This window comes from Mesoplodon densirostris, chromosome 9 (genome assembly GCF_025265405.1).
Source record: "Mesoplodon densirostris isolate mMesDen1 chromosome 9, mMesDen1 primary haplotype, whole genome shotgun sequence".
Classification (NCBI taxonomy): Eukaryota; Metazoa; Chordata; class Mammalia; order Artiodactyla; family Ziphiidae; genus Mesoplodon; species Mesoplodon densirostris.
The window spans coordinates 22,319,819-22,343,431 of NC_082669.1; the positions used below are offsets into that span (position 1 = coordinate 22,319,819).

Genomic DNA, 23,613 nt, shown 5'->3' on the forward strand with positions numbered 1-23,613 from the left:
TATTTATCCGCCTTTATATTCTTTAAGTTTCCTGGATCTGTGGTTTGATATTTATCATTTGGGGAAATTTCAGTCATTATTACTTTTAGTATTTTTTCTGTCCTCCCTCCCTCCCTCCTTCCCTTCCTTCCTTCCTCCCTTCCCCCTTTGATTCTAGTATTCCCATTTACATGTATGTTGTAATTGTCCCACATTCTGGATATTCTTTTTTTCTCTTTTTATTTTCCTTTGCATTTCAGCTTTTGGAAGTTCCTTTTGACATATCTTCAAGCTCACTGATTCTTTGCTCGCCTATGTCTGGTGTATTGATGAGCCCATCAAAGGCATTCTTTATTTCTGTTACAGTGTTTTTGATTTCTGTCATTTCCTTTTGGTTGTTTCTTAGAATTTCCATTTTTCTGCTTACAATACCCATCTGTTCTTGCATATTGTCTATTTTTTCCATTAGAGCCCTTAGAACATTAATCATAGTTACTTAAAAATTCCTGGTTTGATAATTCCAATTTCTCTTCTATATCTGAATCTCCCTAATGCTTGCTTTTTCTCTTCAGACTATGTTTAAGCATGCCTTGTAATTTTTCATTGAAAGGCAGATAAGAGGTATTGGATAAAATAAACTGAGATAAATCGGCCTTTAGTGTAAGGTTTTATGTTTATCTGGCTAGCAGTTAGGTTGTGTTTATTGTTTGCTGAAGCTGTGTCAGAGGCTAAGATTTCCTCCCCTGTTGTCTTTTGGTTTCTCTGGAGACTTCTTAAATAAGGTCTGAGATATGCAGTTCTTTCAGATGTTGTACCCTGTTATTATATATGATGGTAAGTTATGGGGGGAGGGGAAGTGTTCTGTAGTCCTGTGATTTGGTCTCAGTTTTTTAGTGAGCCTATATCCTTCAGACATGTTTATCAGTTTTCTTGTTTCTTTTCCCTCTGAAGTGAGACAGGAATGCTAAAAGGTGCTGGAGTTCAGTGTTTCTTTCCCCTAAGTCAAAGGCTAGAGTGTTCTGGAGTTGGATCTTTCCTCTTTGCCAGGCTGATAAGGCTCTTACTGAACCCCAGTTGGTTAGGCTCTGGTAAAATAGTTTCTCTTGAGGGCAGACCTTGTTAAAGAACAGAATGCTTTGGGTGTATTTCATCATAACTGTTTTTCCTCTCCCCTTGCTGGAAGAACAACTTGATTTATCTCTGTTCTTCAGTGTGATAAGCTGGTAGGGTTCCTGGTGATAAAACTCACAAAAGGTGGTGGTGGGGGCTTCCCTAAGACTGGAACCCCTGGAGTTTTTAACTCTTAAACTTGTTCACGCTGAGCCGCTAGCAATTTGTCAATTACAGTTTAGGTTTTCCTACCAAGGTAATGGTTCTTGTGGAGGTTTCTGCTTCTGGGCCTCTGCTCTGGGGAACTGGTGATTCTCTGTATCTGCCTATCTCTCTTACCAATTTTGGGGGCAGTGCTTTGCTCTGTGACCTCAGTCTCTGATGGATCTAAGAAGAACTGTTGATTTTTAGTTTGTTTTGCTGTTTTCTCATTGTGAGGATGGGTGTGGTGACTTCCAAACTCCATACTGTTGGACGAGAAACCATAAGTCCTCTATGCTAATTGTGGTTTTGTTTTTTTTAATTCTGTATTTTACTTTTCTTATTAAGGAATACAACACATGTCTAGGTGATAAAAGTTTCTTTTATCTAGCTGCATAATATGCCATGGTATGGATATACTGGGCTTATTCAACCATTATCCCTTGATGGGCACTCAATTTTCCCCATCTTTTTTCCATTACAAACAATACTACTAGAAATGTGCTTATACATGTATACTTGCATACTGGTGCTGGTATTTCCTTAGGTTACTTCCAAAAGTGGGATATTCAAGTCAAGGGATACTTTCTTTTGTCAGCATACTTTGCCAAAAATTTGTAGCAGTGTATGAGTTTCCTTTCATTTGGACATCACTGGATATTGCCAATCTGATAGGTGAAAATGGTTTCTCATTGTTTCTTTGATTAGTACTTTCCTGATTACTAGTGAGGTCTGAAGCATCTTACATATGTTTACAATTTTGATTTCCTATTTGCATCTTTATTTGTGATATTGCCATTTCTTTCATTTGGGTTATTTGTTTTTTCCTTATAAATGTGTATATTAGGCACAGTTGTTAATATATTTAGAAATTATTAGTTGTGCTCCTTGTAGAAAAGTCAGAAAATGGCAGCATAAGAAGAAAGTAAAAATCACCCATCTGCTCACACAGAGATAAACTGCTCTTACAATTTTGATATTGGACATTTTTCTAAGCATATGTATGTATATAAATTCCTACCAAAGTGAAATTTTACTTGGCATGCTATATAAAAAATATTATTACATATTATTTTATTAATGTTTAAATACAACGTAGGAAAAAATATCAAGCAATAGAAAAAACTTTTTGAAATGCAGATCATGACCTACTAAACTGATTTCATGACCCCCAGTTTGAAAACATTGCTTAAAACTACGTAAATATACAACCTCGATAGAAATAAAAAATATGGGAACAATAAATATATCCCTTAATTCAGCATAATTTGAATGCCTTCTAAAATTTTCATTTATTTAGTTTTGTTTCCGACATTTAAAAAATTCAGTATTACTGAAATGTTCAAAAATACTTAAAAGTAGAGAAGATGGCATGATGAATCCCAGTGTCCCCATCCCTCACATTTAGCAGTTATCACATTTTGCTAATCTTGTTTATTTCTCTCCCCTGACTTCTTTTTATTTTGCTGGGTTATTTTTGAGTGAATCCCATGCATTATATTGTAAACATAAATTCTTGATTATCTACCTATAATCTATAATGAAATTGCTATTATGTTAAAAAAAGACAAGAAAGAGGCCTACCTAACAAAATTGGCAATTTTATAATATTATCTAACTGTCCATATTTAAATTCATGTAGTTGTCTCAAAAATATTTTTAATAGTTGGCTTTCTTTGAATCAGGATGCAAACAAGAAATCTGCACATTGTATGTGGTTAATTATTATCTTAAGTCTGTTGTAATCTACAGTATTCACTCTTGCCTTTTAAAAATTTTACTCCTTTATTTGTTGTAGACCACAATTTGGATTTGACAGATGCTTCCTTTTGGTGGCGGGTAGCTTGTTCTTCTAACCCTGATATTTCTATAAATGGAAGTTATATCTAGATGATTATTTAGATATAAGTTCACTTCTTTGGCAATTGTACTTCAGAGGTGATGCTGGAAGCTATTATCTCTTACAGTTTCTCTGGGCAGGAATTTGGGAGCATCTTGGCTGGGCGGTTTTGGCTTGGATTCTCTCATGAGATTGCAGTGAGATGTTGACTGGAGCTGTAGTCACTAGAAGGTGTAACTAGGCTTGGGAGAATCTACTCCAGGGTGGCTCCCTCACGCTAGCAAACTGTAGTTCCACTGTTGAGGGGAGGTCTCAGTTCTTCTTAGCACGGGCCTTTCAAAAGTGTTGCTTGACTTTTCTGACAGCTTGGTGGCTGGCTTCTCTCGGGGCAAATGATCCAGGAAAATAAGATGGAAGCTGCAATATCTTTATGACCTAGCCTTGGTGGTCAGTGACATTACCACGTCTTCAATATTCTGTTGGTCACACAGGCCATCCTTGAATGGACGGCATGGATACCAGCAGATGAAAATTACTGGGGTCACCTTAGAGGCTGGCTACTGTAAATGATTTTAATTTAAAATTAAAAGTGCAGGATTTATAAATTTTTGATCCTATACTTGTCTTTTTTTTAATACTAAAAACCTTGGTTCCTAAGAAATTAGCATTGTCCTACAATATACATAGAATAATCTCAAGATAACAATGTTAATGTTAATTACTAAGAAGACTACTGAATGCAGTTTAAGATTTCTTATTGGTTCTTTTTGTCCTTAGCATAAGCCCCACTAGGGATAATATAGTCAGAATACCATAATCAGTTAATGTTAATATAGACAGTTTGATACACATGTAGGTTCATCTGTTTCTAATTTTTCAGGTACTGTTTTTTTAACCTTTTCAGTTTGATGATGTATAGTTAATCATGTGAAACATTTACATGGTTCCAAACTCAAAACTGTAAAGCAGGGCACATTCAGAGTAGTCTCATTTTCATTCCTTTTTTCCAGTTCTCTCCCTTACCCAGGGACACCCTTTTTTTTTTTAAGTGTTCATCCTTACAGCTTTTCTTTGCTACATATTCACCCTCCCCCTTTTATATAAAAGATGTCATATTAATAACTGCTCTACTGTTCCTGGTTCTTTTCATTTAATTATATATACTGAAAATTACTCCATATCAGTAGATAAATATGGCTACACAGTACTCTGCTGTGTGGATGTATCATAGTTTATTCCGTTAGTCTCCCACTGATAGATGCTTGCATTGTTTCCAGTCTTTTGCTATTAGAAATAATGCTGCTTTGAATAGTTCTCTGCCTACACCATCTTGTATTTTTGTCAGTGAATTGTTGGGACAGGCCCCTAGAATTGGGCTTGTTAGGTCAAACAGAAATGGAAATGCTAAATATGATTAAGCTAGCTAGATATTGCCAAATTCCTAGCAGTGTATGAGAGTGTTCCTTACAGCTTTGCCATTAGAGTCTGGTGTCATACATTTGAGTTGTTGTCAGTTTGTTATTGTGGTGAAGTTTTAGCTTGAGAAATAAATTTTTATTATGAGCAAGGCTAAGCGACTTTCCATTGGTTTAAGGGCAGTTGGCTACTGCTTGTGTGTGTGGGGGGGGGTGGGGGGGGTGTGGTCTGGGTTATCTCTGTCTTTTGCCCACTTTTCTGTGTGGTTATTAATCTTCTTCTTTTCAATTTAGAGAGGCTTTTTAAATTTATCTGGAATAAGTTGCTAATGATTTTTTGCCAGTTTGCTATATTTTTCTAAATTTGCTTACAGTGTTTTCAGCCACTCAGTAGATTTTTGTTTTTACATAGTCACATTATCAGTCTTTTCCCCCTTTTCCCCTGTTGCATCTTGGTTTGATTCCTAGTTAGGATAGTTTTCCCCACTCTGAGTTTATTAAGGAATTCATGTTTAAAAAAATACTTTCATGGTTTTATTTTTTATATTTAGAACTGGTTCATTTGCTTTTTATGCTGGTATATATGTTGTGAGGAACAGACCAGTTTTAACTATTTCTATCTGGCTATTCACGTTGTCCCAATATTGCTGATTTATACTAAGTTGATCTTTTCTCCCACTGAATTAATATGATGCCATCTTTATCATTTACTAAAGTTCCATATATACCTGGGTATAATTCTGGATTTCTGTTTTATTCCATGTTCCTTTCGCAGTATCACACTTTTTAATTATAGGAATTCACTATTCTGTCGTAAACTGTCTGGGCTGCTAGAGCCTAGTGCCCACCCCGCCTTTCTCTTTCAGATATTTTCCTTGCTATTCTTACTTAGTTATTTTCCTATGTGGATATAACGTCAGTTTATCTAATTGTAGGAAGAAAACAAGGTATTTTTAAAAATAGAGCTTTGTTTAATTTATAAATTACTTAGGGAAAATCTTTGTCATGTTGAGCCTTCCTAAGAATGTATCCATTTTTTTCATTTATAGTTTTTTGCCTTTTAAAAGTGTTTTGTAATTTATCTCTGAAGTATTTTGCACATTTCTTAAATTAAAAAAATTTTATTTATTATAAATGGGACCTCCATTTTTTTCTTTTAACTGGTAGTTATGTTAATGACTACTGTATGTTTTATTTTTTTAGATCTTTTTAAAATTTTTATTTTATTATTTATTTTATTTTAGGCTGCGTTGGGTCTTCATTGCTGTGTGCGGGCTTTTCTCTAGTTGCGGAGAGCAGGTGCTACTCTTCATAGAGGTGCACAGGATTCTCATTGCAGTGGCTTCTCTTGTTGCGGAGCACAGGCTCTAGGCATGGGGGCTTCAGTAGTTGTGGCTCACGGGTTCTAGAGCGCAGGCTTAGTAGTTGTGGCGCATGGACTTAGTTGCTCCATGGCATGTGGGATCTTCCCGGACCAGGGCTCGAACCCGTGTCCTTCGCATTGGCAGGCGGTTTCTTAACCACTGCGCCACCAGGGAAGCCCAATGACTACTGTATGTTTTATTTCTGCTGTTTTTCTAAATTGTGTCGCTGTTTTTAACAGTTTTTTAAATTGGACGTATATGTCCTTGCAGAGAACAGACATTCAGGTCGTCTGCATGCAGAGATAGTTTCAGCTCTTCTGTTTCAATTCTTACTCTAATTCAGCACTGTGTAATAGAAACAGAATGCAAGACATTATATTTTTTTTTTTTTTTTTTTTTTTCTTTTTGCGGTATGTGGGCCTCTCACTGTTGTGGCCTCTCCCGTTGCGGAGCACAGGCTCCGGATGCGCAGGCCCAGCGGCCATGGCTCACGGGCCCAGCCGCTCCGCGGCATATGGGATCCTCCCAGACCGGGGCACGAACCCGTATCCCCTGCATCGGCAGGCGGACTCTTAACCACTTGCGCCACCAGGGAGGCCAAGACATTATATTTTAATTTAAAATAATTGGTTAGTCTCATTGTTTAAAGCTCTGTTCATTTTAATAATATTTTTATTTAACCCAGTATATCAATAGATTATTCCAATATGTAACCAATATAACAAATTATCAAGATATTTTATTTTTTTTTAGTTGTAGTAAGTTTTTGAAATCCCATGTACATTTTACACTTCAGGCACATTTGGACTAGCCACATTTCAAGTGTTCAGTTGCCACACGTAGCTAGTAGCAGTTGTATTGGGCTGTGCTACTCTAGATACTGTGTGTAACTGTGTTACTTAATAACATCAAAGATAGTGAGATAGATGGATCAAATACACAATCTTTGTTAATCTACATTAAACTCAATATCATCAATATATTTCCATATCAATATCGTACCTCTACAGTGTTTTTCAAAGTGCATGGTGTGGTATAGGTGAACCATAATAACCCATTTGTTTGTTTATTTGGTTTGGGTTTTTTGCTTAATGTTTTTAGGTATTTTATTATTATATTGGTTTTAGTGAACATGCCTATAGATAAATCTTTTCTATCTTTTATCTCCTTGTGCTAAATATCTATAAAAGCCCTTGCTACGTAAAAGGGGTACATGATTGTTAAAGCTTTGGGTGCATGTTGCCAAATTATATTTTATAAATACACCAGTTTACTACTGGCACTATATAATAGTGTCTATTTATCTCACACCTTTGTTAATACCGTGTAGTTTTTCTTTTGAAATATTTTCCCTTTAGTTTAAAGTGGTATATTGTTTGATTTGTATATTTTGATTAATAGTGAGATTAAGTACATAGGCATTTTTCGTATATTGACAGTTATTTTGGTTTTTCATTTTCTCTTGTAGTACTGGTCCCTTTTGGTACTGATTTGTAAGACTTTGTTTTTTGTTTTTGTTTTTGTTTTTGCGGTACACGGGCCTCTCACTGTTGTGGCCTCTCCCACTGTGGAGCACAGGCTCCGGATGCGCAGGCTCAGCGGCCATGGCCCACGGGCCCAGCCGCTCCGCGGCATGTGGGATCCTCCCGGACCGGGGCTCGAACCTGTGTCCCCTGCATTGGCAGGCAGACTCTCAACCACTGCACCACCAGGGAAGCCCCAAGACTTTGTTTTATGTTAAGAAAATTAATCTGTTATGTTGCAAATAGGTTTCTTCAGCTTGTCATTTATTTGCCTTTTACCTCTATTTCATATTTATTTCTTACATATGTGTTTCTAAATTTTTATTTAGTGAAATTTGTCAGTTTTTTAATAGGTTTGTTTTTGGTATAATTCCCAATCTGCCTTTGGGGTTACACGTTTGTCCCAGTACTATTCTGCCTCTTTTTTTCCTTCACTGATTTAAAATGGCTGTTTCCATAGTTAGTAGATAAGTATTTGGGATTTTTTTTTCTGGTATATATTATATGCATTTTTCTGTCTGTCCCAATAGTACAGTAGGTCATATTAATTTCTGGTAGGGCAAATGTTTATTTTCAGAAACGTTTTGGTTGATACTCTGGTTTTGTTTTCTTCAAGGTGAACTTTAGAATTAGTTTCTCAAGTTAAGTGTTCTTTCAGCAAAAGAAATAACAAATCATTGGTCCTTTTACTGAAATTGCATTAAAATACAGAATTTTACAATTTGGTGAATCCTTAATAAATTTGTATAATTGTTTAAGTTTATTCCTAGTTATTTTTAGTATTTCTTTTTCTATTGCAGAGTCATTTAAATTTTACTTTCTAATTGTTTCTAATTTTAATTTCTAATTGTTGCTGGCTTATATAAAGTCTTTTCTTTTTTGTGTATGATTTTTTTCTAACACAGCTACTTTTTTTTTTCTTTTGGATCTTTTAGAATCGTCATCTCATCTACCAATAATCAAGTTTTTGTCACTTTCAGTATTTATACTTTGTTTTTAATTTTACTTACTAACTTCTAGAATAGTTAGTAATAATGAACATTCTTGTCTTGTGTACAGCATCTGGCATTTTACTATTAAATATGACAATAGTTGTTGGTTTCAGAGAGGTACCATTATAAACTTTTAGGAAAGAATCTTTCTATTCCAAGTTTTCTGTGAAATCTTTGCTCTGTTCTGTTTTTTTTTTTTTTTTTTTTTTTTGGCCGTGCCACACAGCTTGCAGGATCCCCTGGACCAGGGATCAAACCTGGGCCCCGCTGTGAAAGCGCTGTGTCCTAACCACTGGACCGCCAGGGAATTCCTTTTGCTCTGTTTTTAATCACGAACTGATCATGAACTTTCTTCAGATGCCTTTTTTTGGCATATTGATAACTTTTTTACTTTGAAAGATAGATATATTGAATTTTATTAGCTTTTCCATTCTTGAATTAATAAATTAAGCTGCCTGATTGAGATATTTGTAGATATTCAATTTGTGCAAGTTTCATTTAGGAATTTTGAATCTATTGTATGTATGTTGTGTATGTGCTATGTGCTATTTTAGGTTTTAGTAGCAGGATTAATAAGCCGGTATTATAAAATAAAGTTGTAATTTGTATGCTTTCAAATGTTCTGGAGCTGTATAAAAGAATTAAATTATATGTTTATTGAAAACTTAATAGAAGTCATCTAAAGCCCGACTGGGCCCAGACTCTTTTTTTTTTTATTAAAGGTAATTCTTATAACATCTTTAAATTTTCTTTGATGAACTATACTGATTTTATTCAGCTTCTGCTGAGAGACAATTTGTTCAATATGTAAAACAGCTAAGAATTTATTTTACATCAATCATACCCAGAAACTATGCAGTGTGGAAATTAGCAGTGTTGATTTTATATCATAGCAGTTTTCTTTGGGAGAAGAAAACTGGCTAGATAGTTCCTTGGGATGATATTAAATTCAGAGAGAAGGGGATGAACATTATTAAATGACAGAAGTAGCAGTTCTTTTCAAGGATTAATTTTCTCCCCAGCATTTTATTTTTTAAAAACTCTGAACCTATAGAAAAGTTGCAAGAACAAAATCTTTAATGTATTAATTGTTGTCCTTAGGTGCATTTTATCTGGTGTTTGAATATATGGACCATGATCTGATGGGACTACTGGAATCAGGCTTGGTTCATTTTAATGAAAATCACATAAAGTCATTTATGAGACAGCTCATGGAAGGTCTGGATTATTGTCATAAGAAGAACTTTTTGCATCGAGATATTAAGTGTTCAAATATTCTTCTAAATAATAGGTATGATATGAGTTTGATATATATATATTTAAAATTAGTCTTTTATAATGTATACCTTGATTCTGTTAAAAAGATTTAAAATTTAGGTTTTTATTGCTCAGACTATTTTAACAAAATCAATATTACAGCTTGGGCTACGTCTGAAGTTGTGTTAAACATACTTTAGTTAACTAACTTCCAATAATAGTTTGTAATGTATGTAAAATAATACTTAGTTGACTTGTTGAAGTTCCATCCATCCCCTCAATCCAAGCAATTTAATAGGATTAATTGGATCAAACCTCTAAAGAACTTTACAGTCCCTTTGACCTTATATAAATAGGGGTTTTCGAGTCATAAAGACCTGAATTTGAATCCACATAATAGTTTGAATCAATATACTAGTATACATAAACCATATATTAGTTTAAGTGACCTTGGGCAAACTACTTAACCACTCCTTTTCTCTTGTTGTTGCTCAGTAACAGCTGTCATACCTCCATGGGGGGGCAGGGAGGGAGGGAAGTAATAAAGATTATAGGCACCCCCCCCCAACCAAAATACTTAGTTGACCCTCTCATTTGATAGTTTTCCAAATAATGTGAATGGTTCTTCTAATAATTAATGATGTGATTTCAGTTTTAGGTTAAGAATAGGTTTTAGCATCTTTTTTAATTTGGAATTTTTTTAAAAAACAGTCATCACAGTTTTAAAGTGAACTTTTTTTGAAGTGTATATGCACGTACATACATACATACATATTCTAAGCTTATGTTAAATATTTCACTGACAGCATAACCTGAACTCTGATAATTCTCTTGTAATTGGTACTATTTGTTGGTTTAAGTGAGGCATGCCTGGTCCTGATTTTAGTTAGTAGAAGGTGTTCTGTAGAGCACCATGTCACTCTAAGAACTGGAAAGTTAAACATAAATTTAAAATGATGTGATTCATTTCTTGCGCATTATTGTCTGGAATTGAACAAATAATTTGTCTTATTACTAAAGTAGTATGAATTACCTCATTTTGTTTTATTTTCATTGAAGTGTACTTTTCTAAATAGGAACTGAATAGTACTGAGAAACTGTTATATTAGTACTATTATTACTATATATAATAATATAGTATATATATATCATAATAATATAACAACAGTATAGTGTAATAGTAGCTGAAATTATCCAAAGAAAAGTACTAATTTTTGCCTTATATTGTTGTGAGTTTATCTATTTGCCTTTTCCTGTAGAACCTTGGGTACTGCAGTATAATCGAAGTTTCAGTTATATCAGTGAATTTTTGGTTAGTTCTAGGAATAGAACATGAATATGTAAGATCAATTCAGAGTAGACTAATATTTTTTGTTCATTTTATCTTCCTTCCACCAGAGGGCAGATAAAACTTGCAGATTTTGGACTTGCTCGGTTGTATAGCTCAGAAGAAAGGTAAGAATATTTTCAAATGAATATTATAGACATTAGTGACCAGTTTTAGAAGCTATATTAAGAATACCATATTGATAGTTTATTTTTTAACAAAAGGGAAATTTTCTTTTCATGGTTAAATACATAAAATAATGAAGTTTTATACCATGTTGGGTTGACTATTTTAATTACAAAATTTTATACATTAAATCAATGTAAAAATAATAGATTTTTTCATACTTAGAGGTAAATATAATTTCTTTTAAAATGTGCCATTTAAAATGTTTCTTAAATGAACTTAGGAATTTTTAAATAAAATTCATGCTTAAATTTCTAATGCATGTCCAGACATTAAGATGTTTGTAATTTTTGTGTTTAATGAAAAACCTTAGTAAATGCTTTTTATGTTACATGTTTAAACTTGTATATTTTGTTTTAATTATTATTTTGGACTTACTTAAAAATTTTTTTTTAACTGTAGTTATATCTATGTATAGATGTGTGTTTGTTTTAAACTCCCTAGAACCTTTTATTTAAACAAACTATTGTGAGGAAGTTCAGTGTATAACTTCTTTATGTGGAACTTCTGTGGCTAAAGTTAGGGATTCGTATCCCACTTGGCTCATTTTGTGCCTGATGGTAGTGAAATTGATTTGTCTTATTAGGATTATTCTTAGAAGAATAATACAGAATTTCAAAATAAAGTATTTTTGTGAAGTAGGGAATTTTATATAAACTATGAAATTAACTGGGTTTAATATCTCCAGTTTATTAGCCCATTCCTTTCTTGTCAGGCAGCATTATTTCTTTATATATAATATATATACATATATGTATAAATTCCTTATGACAGTTCTATAATTTACTTAGTATAATCATAATTGGATATAATAAAATATCAGTTAATTGGAATTCTTAGCAATAGTTATTTATGTTCACTGAATCTTTGCCAGTTTCTGGTTAGTTGAAAAAGAATCCCCTTTTTGAATTTTTTTTTAAGAGTGAAAAATTTGTTTGTTTTTTAATCTTGCAGCGCCTGTGACATAATTCTGAAAATTATTTTTAGTGTTTAGAGGTTTTTAAATGGTATGTTTTGGATACATTAGAGTTCTGTTAAACTCAGACTGTGGTATGGACAGCTTGTTATGGACAGGGCTCCAGTCCCCTATACCTACTTTAGCCAGAGTTTTTCGGCCTTTATTTAACTTACTACACTTCTAATTAATATTTTATTTTAAGAAAAGGTTGTATGTTTTTGCTTGTTTGTTTGTTTGAAGTTGTTCTAGAGCTTAACAGCTCTAACCCTCATTTTGCGTTTGAGAAAACAGAGACCTAGAAAGGGTTGAGTGACTTGAAAGATCCAAAAATATTTGTTAGTATCATCAAGAGTATATAGCTCAAAGTTTCCAACTCCCAATTATTTATTCTTTCCATTGTGTATAATACTGCCTTTCGATAGAATTTCAAGGAAAAAAATAAATTGGTCCTTAAGTATACTTAACCCAAAACTTCACTTGAAGTATACTTTTTGAATGACTAAATTTCAATGACTATTCTTTAGGGGGCAATTCTTCTTAATTAAGGATTCTACCTGCTTAGCTGGTTAACTGAGATTTCACTGTAGTTTGGTTATCCTTTCTTAATAGAAGTATATGTCTATCATACTTTGACTATAAATCCCTTTCTTCTTGTTTTCATGTTAGGTTTCAGTGGAGATGGAGAACAGCTAAATTACCATTTTCCATCTCATAGATTCTTTTTATGCAGATATTTGTTCACATTGGAATAGATATGTTCCAGAAGAACTGACTGTAGAGCCAGATTTTATATGTCAAAATCCATTTTCCCATTGATTTTTTTTTTCTCTTTTAAAATGGAATGTTGGGTTTCAATGGAGTGTCAGGGGTGTGGCGTGTTCACTGAACCTTGGTCCCCATTGCCTTGCTGAATTGATATAAGAATTTTGAACTTAAGGAAGTAGGAAATTTAAAATCCCATAACTTTGCATCTTCAGGTAATGTATACTGAAATTTTCTGCTTAATCAAATTTGTAAGTTAAAAACTTGGTGTATCATTTTGTTTTATAAGCAAATATCCTTTCCTTCAGGGTTATGTACGTCTTTAAAACTACTCTTTTTCAGATTCGAATAATTCCAGTTTCTTTAAAATCAGTTAGAGAAGTAGGCTTAATTTAATGGAATGACTTTAAAATACACATACTGTTCTAGTAAATTTTAATAACATACTGAAATTCACTGCCTTTAGCAGATTCACTGTATTATCCTAAGTTTTCTAGATATTTCTTGAAATAAACATACAGCAAATGATTTCCATCCATATTTCCTTGTTATTATAAGCAGAAAGAAACCATAATACCCCCATCCAAATATTTTTTTTTTTTTGCGATACGCAGGCCTCTCACTGTTGTGGCCTCTCCCATTGCGGAGCACAGGCTCCGGACGCGCAGGCTCCGCAGCCATGGCTCACGGGCCCAGCCGCTCCGCGGCATGTGGGATCTTCCCAGACCAGGGCACGAACCCATGTCCCCTGCATCGGCAGGCGGACTCTCAACCACTGCGCCACCAGGGAAGCCCCCAAATATTTTTTGAAGTATTTTCTAAGTAATTAGCTATTACAGGTAGAATGAAGTGTTCAAGAAATTATTGTAGGGTTTCTTGTTTTTTTCAAAATAGAGCAGATTTCAGCTTATCACTGTAATAGCATCAATTACATCTCACTTATTTGATTTGGTATATCTTTTTTTTTTAATAATTAATTTTTATTTTTGGCTACGTTGGGTCTTTGTTGCTGCGCCCGGGCTTTCTCTAGTTGCAGTGAGCGGGGGCTGCTCTTGATTGCAGTGCGCGGGCTTCTCATTGCGGTGGCTTCTCTTGTTGCAGAGCACAGGCTCTAGGTGCACGGGCTTCAGTAGTTGTGGCACATGGGCTCAGTAATTGTGACTCACGGGCCCTAGAGCGCAGACTCAGTAGCTGTGGTGCACGGGCTTAGTGGCTCCACGGCATGTGGAATCTTCCCACGCCAGGGATCGAACCCGTGTCACCTGCATTGGCAGGTGGATTCTTCACCACTGCACCACCAGGGAAGTCCCGGTATATCTTTTTTGAATATGAGGAAAACTTGATGGAACTACAGCTGGTATGTAGGAATTGAGCATGGGGTTGTGGGTGACCAGTATGGATCTCCTCTGTCATGTGTGCTACAATAGAGGAAAGGAGAACCACTGGGCTAAAATTAGGGGGGAAAATGACTCCTTTAAACTTGAAGAATTATTTTCTTGTTTTGAACATCAGTATTCATGCTTTGCTCTATTTGGCCTTGGGAAATATAGAACTTGAGAACAGAGGTTTTTGCCTCATTTCTTCATATCTGTTCAGTTTTTTAGTAGCTGTTTTTTTTTTTTTTTTTTTTTTTTTTTGCGGTACGCGGGCCTCTCACTGTTGTGGCCTCTCCCGTTGCGGAGCACAGGCTCCGGACATGCAGGCTCAGCGGCCATGGCTCACGGGCCTAGCCGCTCAGCGGCATGTGGGATCTTCCCAGACCGGGGCACGAACCCGTGTCCCCTGCATCGGCAGGCGGACTCTCAACCACTGCGCCACCAGGGAAGCCCTAGTAGCTGTTTTAAGTCCATCTTTCCCCAAGACTTTTAGCCACAATGATAAATCCTCTTCTGAGTTTTTATTTTACCAAAGTCTTAGCTACAATGCTTTTCCAAGTAATGGAGTATCTTTTTCTCTTTATGTGACCGTCTCATATGAAAAAATATGCACTTTACATGTAAGTTGAAATTAATTTCACTTTCTAGAGAAGAAACTAACTTAACACATTTACTTTTTTGATGGAAGGAACTCAAAACCCTAAGGCCTAAATCAGGAAACTTTGGCTCTAGTCCTGGCATTTTCATTTTACCAGTTGTGAAATATTGGACAAGTCACTTAATATCTCTGTATGTCATTATTCTCAACTTTAAGATGAAGGATTTCAAATCTCTAAGATATTTATAGTGTATTGGAAAGCATTTCTTTCGTGGTTCTGAGTTACAGTGAACAAAATAGCTTTTTAAACATTTTTGAAGGCAATATCGCCATCTAGTGGCTTTTCATAAAATTGCCATTAAAACCAAAACTAAATTTTCCCAAACCTATGTAGGGTGTGAATGGAAGAATTACCTCTTGCTGCTTGTCCAGGGACTAGATGAAATTATATTCAGAATTAAAATTGCCTCCTTGGTGCTGGTCTTTTTACTTTTGTTCTTGTCTTTTCACTACATCTAGGATTGTAGTTATTTTAAAGACAGGGATCATTATTTTAAACTTTTGTGTTTTATATGCCTTAAAGCATAAAACACATTCATAGTAACTGCTCGTTTAAGTCTGATCCTTCAAATGTTATATTAATTATATTAATATTAATTGTTGGCCCTTCAAATATTATATTTTATTTTTGCCAAATGAAGTATGCTCATTTAGTCTTCTAGAAAGTTGTGTGATATTTCCATTTCTGAATCTCCCTTAAAGCTCCTCATGTATCTAATAAAGTCTATAAATGCGAAATATTTTGATAGCATCAAATATTTAACGTTACCTGAGATTTCATGAAAGTTTTATGATGACTTTACACTTTAATATCTTGTTAACCACATTAAAGTAGAAGGTTTGAAAAATAAAAGAAGTATTGCTGGTGGTGGTGCCACTTCCCTAGTAGACAAAGAAATAGTGTCTGCTTTCTTTTCAAAAACTTAATGAGACTTATTTACAGACAAAGATATTCAGGAGAAGTTGAAATTCAGAATATTTAATGTCGAGACCATTATTTCTGGATTTTTACAAAGGTAGTTTCTAGCCATCCAAGAGGAACAGCTTGTTGGAGTTACTGTTTTCTTTTTCTAATTTAATGTCAGAGGGATTTTATGTGTGTGTGTTTTGCTAGGTTATGGAATTATTGCTTGGGATTTAACTTTAATTGTGGGAATAAATTGGAGTGGTCATTTTTCTATTCTTAGGGTTTTCTTTTTAAAGTATTAATTTATTCTGTAACACCTAAGAACCTCACTATATGCTTTTCCATCCTGTTTCTTTTTCAGTAGGGATGAATTTGTTTTTTGTGAAAAGACTGGGTAGATATCTCAATAATGTAATTTTTTTTTTAGTCTATGAAAGAAAAAAAAAAACATCGCATGTGTGATGTCACATCAGTTTGTGTTTTCTCTTCGGATGTAAACAAGACCGTCTTTAGGATGTTGACAGTGGGTAGCCAAACCTAGTAGCCCAAGTCCTAAATGTTCAATTTTGAGGATTCTGGATTTTATTTATCTGTCTAACTTTGGATGATCTATTTTCATTATTACATCGGTACTTTAGTTTTCTTGGGATTTAAATGTCCTAGTTTCAAAACAGCTTCAGTGTCTTATACTTCTGTCTTTACATTGGTAAACACAACAACCTAATCATACCGTGGAATATTTTCTTCATAATACTATAAACGAATATTGAATTGGGTGATTTGAGATTGGCTTTATTCTCTGCTAACTCCACCCACCTTGGAATATTCTTTTATGATTAAAGTCCTTCTGTCTGCATACTTTCTCAGTGTTTGCTTTTTCCTCATTAAGCACTAAGGTAAAAAGTTAGGTATGGCACCTATTTTGTAAAAATTTTGAGTAAATTATCATGAATTTTCCCTTGAGTTTAATAAAACCATCATTTTCATTGTCTTTTGTCAGTGTTAACTTTGAAAAGTACATTAAAAAGCTTATTTAGGGCTTCCCTGGTGGCACAGTGGTTGAGAGTCCGCCTGCCGATGGGGACACAGGTTCGTGTCCCGGTCCGGGAAGATCCCACATGCCACGGAGCGGCTGGGCCCGTGAGCCATGGCCGCTGAGCCTGTGCGTTCCGGAGCCTGTGCTCCGCAACGGGAGAGGCCACAACAGTGAGAGGCCCGCGTACCGCAAAAAAAAAAAAATTTAAAACATTTAAAACATAATTACTGCACCACTATCTTCTTGAAAGTTTTTTTGCCAGCTCTGTTCTCTCCCTGGCTCTATCTCCTAGCTCTAGAAAATGAGCATTTGCTCAGCCTTCTCAGGGAACTGATAGTTCAGTGTGGGCAGAGCAAGAGCCAAGTAATAATTTTGTAGGTCTTGTGTGGATATTCTCCCAGAGGCAGCAGTGTGTATTGAAGGTGTAAACATTGGCATTTTATTTTATACTATCACTTTGACTGCACTTTGGAAAGTAGATTGACCTTGTAAGTCTGCAAGCAAGGGCAATCAGTTAGAAAGGGGTTGCAATAAACCTAGGTAGGATATGGGGGACTTACTTCCCTGGCTGTCCAGCGGTTAAGACTTCGCCTTCTATTACAGGGGGTGCGGGTTTGATCCTTGGTTGGGGAGCTAAGATCCCACATGCCTTGTGGCCAAAAAACCAAAACATCAAAGAGAAGCAATTTTGTAACAAATTCAATAAAGACTTTAAAAATGGTCCACATCAAAAAAAAAAGTAGTGATTATTTTAAAAAAAACAAAACAAAACCTAGGTAGGATAATTATGGCTTTAACTAGGCATAGGTGTTGGAAAGATGGAGATGAATTATATCATAAGATATAGAATAGTTAGAACTTGATGGTTGACTACTGTGTTGGTAGACACATCCTGCCTTTACCCCTACAGTAAGATTTTTGCTTAAGGAATTGTATAAATGGTTCATTAATTAGGAGAAGCTAAACTTAAAACAAAGAGAACCTCAAAATTCAGTGGCTTAAAGAATAAGAAGTTTATATTTCTCACTCAGTAATCTGGAGCAGTTGTTACTTTACCTTGCTGCACAATTGATAATATTTCACCATATTGTTTGATCAAATGGTGACTCTGCTTCATACAGTCGTTTAAGGATCCAGATTGGAAGATTTGCTGCCTTTCTTCACATGCTTTCCAAGTCTATCACCATGTCTGTCAGCTAGAAGCTAGAAAAGAGGAGGGAGGGGTGTTATGAGCCAGGCCAAGAAATGGCACTTGTGTTCACGTTCCATTGGCGAGAACTTGGTCATGTGGCCACACCTAACTGCAGTGAGGGTGGGAAATGTAGTGTAGGTGGGCAGCTCCCATTGAAGAAAGGAAGAACAGATTTTAGAAGACAGCTTAGCAACCTCTGCCATAAACTGTGATGCTGTTTGCTGAGACAGGAAACGGGAAGCAGGTTTATGGCAGAAGATATAAATTTCCTTTTGGATATGTTAAAATACAGGTACTTATAAGACCTCTAAATTTGCATGTGTAATAAGAATACGCAAGTGATCCTAAGGTAACATCAGTTGGAAAAAAATTACTTATGTTTTTCTGTAGCAATGTTATGGTACAGAAATTTAAGTCATTTTTCTGAGAAAAAATCGAAAGGAGGAAAGTAGGGTAAAATTAGAAGGGAATGGGGAAAGGGCATGAGGGAAAAGACTGTGTTTATTGTTATGTAGTTATGGCATAAATCAGTTGATTAAAAAATATTGATAAGTACTTACTGTATGCCAGACACTGACCTAGGTAATACCTATTGGCTGCGTAGTAGAGATATGAAAGACAGATCAATCCCTGGTCTCATTACATAGTCATGAAAGAAGGTAGACAACGAACCTGTTGGATAGCGGAAAGAATTTAAAGTGCCAAGTGCTACAAAGCAAATAAAATAGTTTCTGTAAGGACACTATGAGCTTGGGGGTAGCTGCTTGGCTAATTTTGGCTAAGGCAGTTAGGATAGAATTCTTTGAGAAGTAAAAGTGAGCTAAGACCTGAGTGATGAGAAGAGGATAACTTAATGAAGACCTAGGCAGATAACATTCCAAGTAGAAGGAACTCAGCAACTGCAAGGCCTGGAAACAGACTTGGAAAGTTTAAGGGGGCCAAGATGTTGCCCAGTGTAAAAATAGGAAGTGAGATACTCCAGGGTATAGTCTTATCACCTGAGGTAAAGTCTAAATTTTATTTAGTGGCAGTGGGAGATCATTGGACAGTTTAAGCAACTAACTGATATGACTTGGTTTTATGCTTAAAAGTGGGGGAGGAAAGCTAGAGATCGAGGCCAGGAAACTAACTAAGAGACTGTTGCAGTAGTACCAGAAAGAAGATAATAGTGGCTCCGACTAAAGGTTGGTAGTGGCTCAGATTTCCTTGAAATCGTGGGAAATGGTTGCATTTAGGACCTATTTGGATGTAGAGTTGACAGAAGTTGTTGATAGATTAGATGTGAGATTTGAAGGAGAAAGGAAACAAGGATGACTCCTGGGTTTTTGGCCTTAGAAGTTGGGTTGGTATTAAAAATAGGTCCCAAGTTTCTTTTCTAGTTTTGGTAGGTGTTTACGTAGTGGATTCTGAAGGAGACATGGCATTTGGGCATACTATGAATTTAGTTAGCTGAACTCTTTCCATGTTTTTCTCAAAAATATAAGTTATGCTCTAAAATAAGTGTAGACTTTATGTATTGTTGGAAAAGTGAAGCATTTTAAAGCTAATTTAGGTATTTCCTATTATATGGTGTTTTTTTCATTTTTTAGAATGGTCTTTAACAGAGTTATCAACTGTGGTTTGTGAATTTTAATTTGGATTATCCAGAATCTCCAAATACTTCAAGGGCCTAAAATCTTGCTCCGATCATCTGTTTGCCTTTTACCTATTCAGACCAGACAGGAGGCTGAGCTGCCTGCCAGCCTGGGGATATACCTTTAAGGCAGTGCTCCTTGTGGTGTGTAGGGTAGGGAAGACCATTATCACGTCACACCTCGCTGAAGGGCAAAGTGTTGGAATCTATTACTGAGCAGATAATCTTTGATCTCTATTCTGTTGATATTTCATTGATTGTAAAGAGAAATGTTGGGATGGTAGTTTGTTTTACAAAAAATATATATCAGTTTGAATATTTATTTACTTCATAAATGAAAGAATTTCCACAAGTTAGAGATTATATTAGTGTTTTAAAATTGAGCTTTCTATGTCAAATTTTACTGTTGAATGTTTCCAGTCTTTACGTAGTTCTTATTTTTCTTCTGACAGAAACTGAGCATTTGGATATATTTGGAAAAGCTATTAATTGGTATATATTAAGTACTTTTGCTGTACACTTAGAAGTATAGTTCATTTAGTTCTATGTTTAATCATTTTTGAAAATGTACTAAATATTTTCACTTCTGAATTTGATGAAAGTTAATGAAAAAGTGAACTAGTCTAATTTTAACTGCTAAAGATGACTGTGTTCTAAATGTTGCATAGAACTTGATATATAATATGGTTAAAAACCAAAATTCAACTGAGTAAATTCGAAGATCTAATTGGTTTTACTAAACACTTCCTGAATCAGGCCACATCCCACCTAGTAAGTAGAAGGGAGCTCTGAGGAGCTATACAAAATGGAAGGTTTTTAAAGGCAGAAGGGGGCAGGGACAAGAAAGTTATACTAGCAGAAAGCAGATTGGCAAGGTCACTTTCCTTTAAGGGATGGGAGGGGTCTGTGTGTGGCAGGTGACCTCGATAGCGCTGACCAGGAAATTCCACACCGATTGGTTAAGATGCCTGTCCTGGGAGGGTCTGAATCTGCAGTTAGGTTAGGTAGTAAGTCTTGGTTTGCTGGTGTGGGAGTTACACAAGTAACTCCATTTTGGATCTGTTGTTTCTTTTTTTTTTGCGGTACGCGGGCCTCTCACTGCTGTGGCCCCTCCCGCAGCGGAGCACAGGCTCCGGACGCGCAGGCTCAGCAGCCACGGCTCACGGGCCTGGCCGCTCCACGGCATGTGGGACCCTCCCAGACCGGGGCACGAACCCGTATCCCCTGCATCGGCAGGCGGACTCCCAACCACTGCGCCACCAGGGAAGCCCTGTTGTTTCTTTTTAACACACATATAAAATAATCTTTTATTTAAATATAAAATTTACTAATCTTAATTTGTGTAATTTCTCCACATAATACAGCAGACTTTTATTTTTTAAAAATATATTTAAAAACATTTCTAAACATAAAAAGATAAAAAATTAACTATTTACTGACAGATTTGTATTAATTTAAACATTTTTCTTGAGACTGTAGATACCTAGTTATACCTTAGTAGCAAGACCATAGGTTTCACATACTCATAGACCTTTGAAATGTTTTAGAAAACTACTTATCATAATTTTCCCAGACTTTGTTCCCCAACCCAGCTAATTCATGTATGTCGCCTAAAGTTGCAGGGCCATATACAGTAAAAGGTCTGACCTATGCCCAACATTGTTCTGGGCTTAGTGTGGGGGTACTATTTTTTTCATAATAAAGAATGGTCTCTGAGGTCTTTTGATTTTTTGGGAACATAGAGAAAACAAAATAGTTCATTACAGTGGTAAGTATGGTGTAAATTTAAGAATATGAAAACAAATCTTTCTTTAAAAATAAATCTGAAGGGCTTCCCTGGTGGCGCAGTGGTTGAGAGTCCGCCTGCTGATGCAGGGGACACGGGTTCGTGCCCCGATCTGGGAGGATCCCACATGCCGCGGAGCGGCTGGGCCCGTGAGCCATGGCCGCTGAGCCTGCGCGTCCGGAGCCTGTGCTCCGCAACGGGAGAGGCCACAACAGTGAGAGGCCCGCATACCGCAAAAATAAATAAATAAATAAATTAATTAAATAAAAATAAATCTGTTGTTAATAAAAGATTAGACTTTATGGAGATGGGTCTTTCACCATGTTTTAAAGGAGGTATAGGCTTGAATGAGAAAAATGGGAAGGAATTTCAAATTTAAAAGGTGTTAAGACATAAAGAGGTGAACGTATTTTTAAATGATTAAATCCAGCTTAATTAGAATAGCTAGAGTTTAAAACATTTCCTCGTTATGTGAAGATAAGTGATGCTAGTGAAAACAAGCAAAAATCACTAAGGAAAGTAATTTAATAATGTTAGAAAAATCTAATCCTAGTTGGCTATCGAAAACATACTTCTTAGACTATCTTCTCTTTTCACAATTTATACCAAAGTCAAGTATCCTTTTTTCCTGACTTTGGCACACTGTTACTATAGTCCTATCTGTGGTAATGCTGTGGTGTCCTCGATGGCTTACAGTCTAAGTGTTTAAATTATTTGGAGAAATTTGGCAGTGTGGGAGCAGGCTACTCAGTTCTTAGGCTGCCTGGAACTTCAGACCTACAGTTGGCAAGAGGGAATTGCTTTATAAATTATATGCTCCTTTTTTTCCTTCCCCAAACTGGTCCGAGTCCAAGCCAACCTCAGGTAACTGGGCTTGGAATACAGCCATTCTGGGAAATTTCCTGTGATATAGCCTTTGCATCCTTGTGATTTGGAGGATATTTGGAAAGGAAGAGAAGTTTAGAATTGACCTAAAGACATACGTGATCACACAGAACAGTCGAAGAACTACCTCTAACTTCTTAGACCGTCTTTACTCATGTGAGTCAGCTACAACAGGATCATTCTCGGAGGAGTGAAAACACTTATACAGCTTACTAGATAATATCTTCTATGACAAAGTGGTAGTAGTATATATATGTATGTCCTCATTGTCAGAAGGTGACAAAGGAATCATCTGATAAAGTATCTTCCCTATCATTAGTGGTTCCTGGCAGAGTAGACCCGAACTACTACAGTCTACATTTCTGTACTTTCTAGTCACATACCAAAGTGGGTTAAAATCAATGAAATATTGCCAAGGAAAGATATGCCCAGTTGAAAACTTTTGTTAGGTGGTGGTTACAGTTTGAACTGTATCTTGCCATACATTAGTGATTTGCCAGATTTGGTCAAAATCATCAATGCCAACAGTTGATATAAAGATCTTTCTTTGACCGTATTACAGTTAAAAGGAGCCAACAACTTTTAATTTTTATATATTAAGGGAATTTTTCAGGTAATCACATTGCTTTCAGATGTATTTTATGATCATATATTAGGTGTCATAGCATGTCTGTAGGCAGATGAAAGTAGTTTTAGTTAGGATTGTAGGATTGCTTTGATTAGGCAAAATAATATTTCTTAGAAGATTTTCTCTTATTCTAACACATACTAGCTCTAAAGAGTGCTTTCTGTGTTTTTTAGTCGTCCATATACCAACAAGGTCATCACTTTATGGTACCGTCCACCTGAACTGCTGCTGGGAGAAGAAAGATACACACCAGCTATTGATGTATGGAGCTGTGGGTAAGATAGGCTTATTGACTGGTTAATTTACTTGAAACTTGGTAGTGAAGTAAAATCATACCATTTGGTAATGGTGGATATTTTTCCCATTAGATGTATCCTTGGTGAACTCTTCACTAAAAAACCTATATTTCAAGCAAATCAGGAGCTTGCACAACTAGAATTAATAAGGTAAGCTTGTGATTTTAATATTTGTAATATCTGTAGGAAATTAAAATTTTTTCACGCTTGTGTTTCTAGGAGAACATCATGTTTCTGTTGAAGGCTGATGATTGCTGAATGGAGGAGAAACTAGAATGCAGGCACTCTGATAATTGTTCAAG

The 23,613-nt window shown here is 35.6% G+C and overlaps 1 protein-coding gene across 2 annotated transcripts in view; it reads left to right on the forward strand.

Annotated features, from left to right (window-relative positions):
- CDK13 (cyclin dependent kinase 13) overlaps window positions 1–23,613 on the forward strand; it is a 112,282-nt gene that overhangs the window by 60,680 nt on the left and 27,989 nt on the right. For both annotated transcript variants that reach the window (XM_060107473.1, XM_060107474.1), the window contains exons 6-9: window positions 9,526–9,715; window positions 11,080–11,136; window positions 23,189–23,290; window positions 23,384–23,461. In XM_060107473.1, the coding sequence (XP_059963456.1) occupies window positions 9,526–9,715; window positions 11,080–11,136; window positions 23,189–23,290; window positions 23,384–23,461 (427 nt within the window). The remainder of the gene's footprint in view (window positions 1–9,525; window positions 9,716–11,079; window positions 11,137–23,188; window positions 23,291–23,383; window positions 23,462–23,613) is intronic.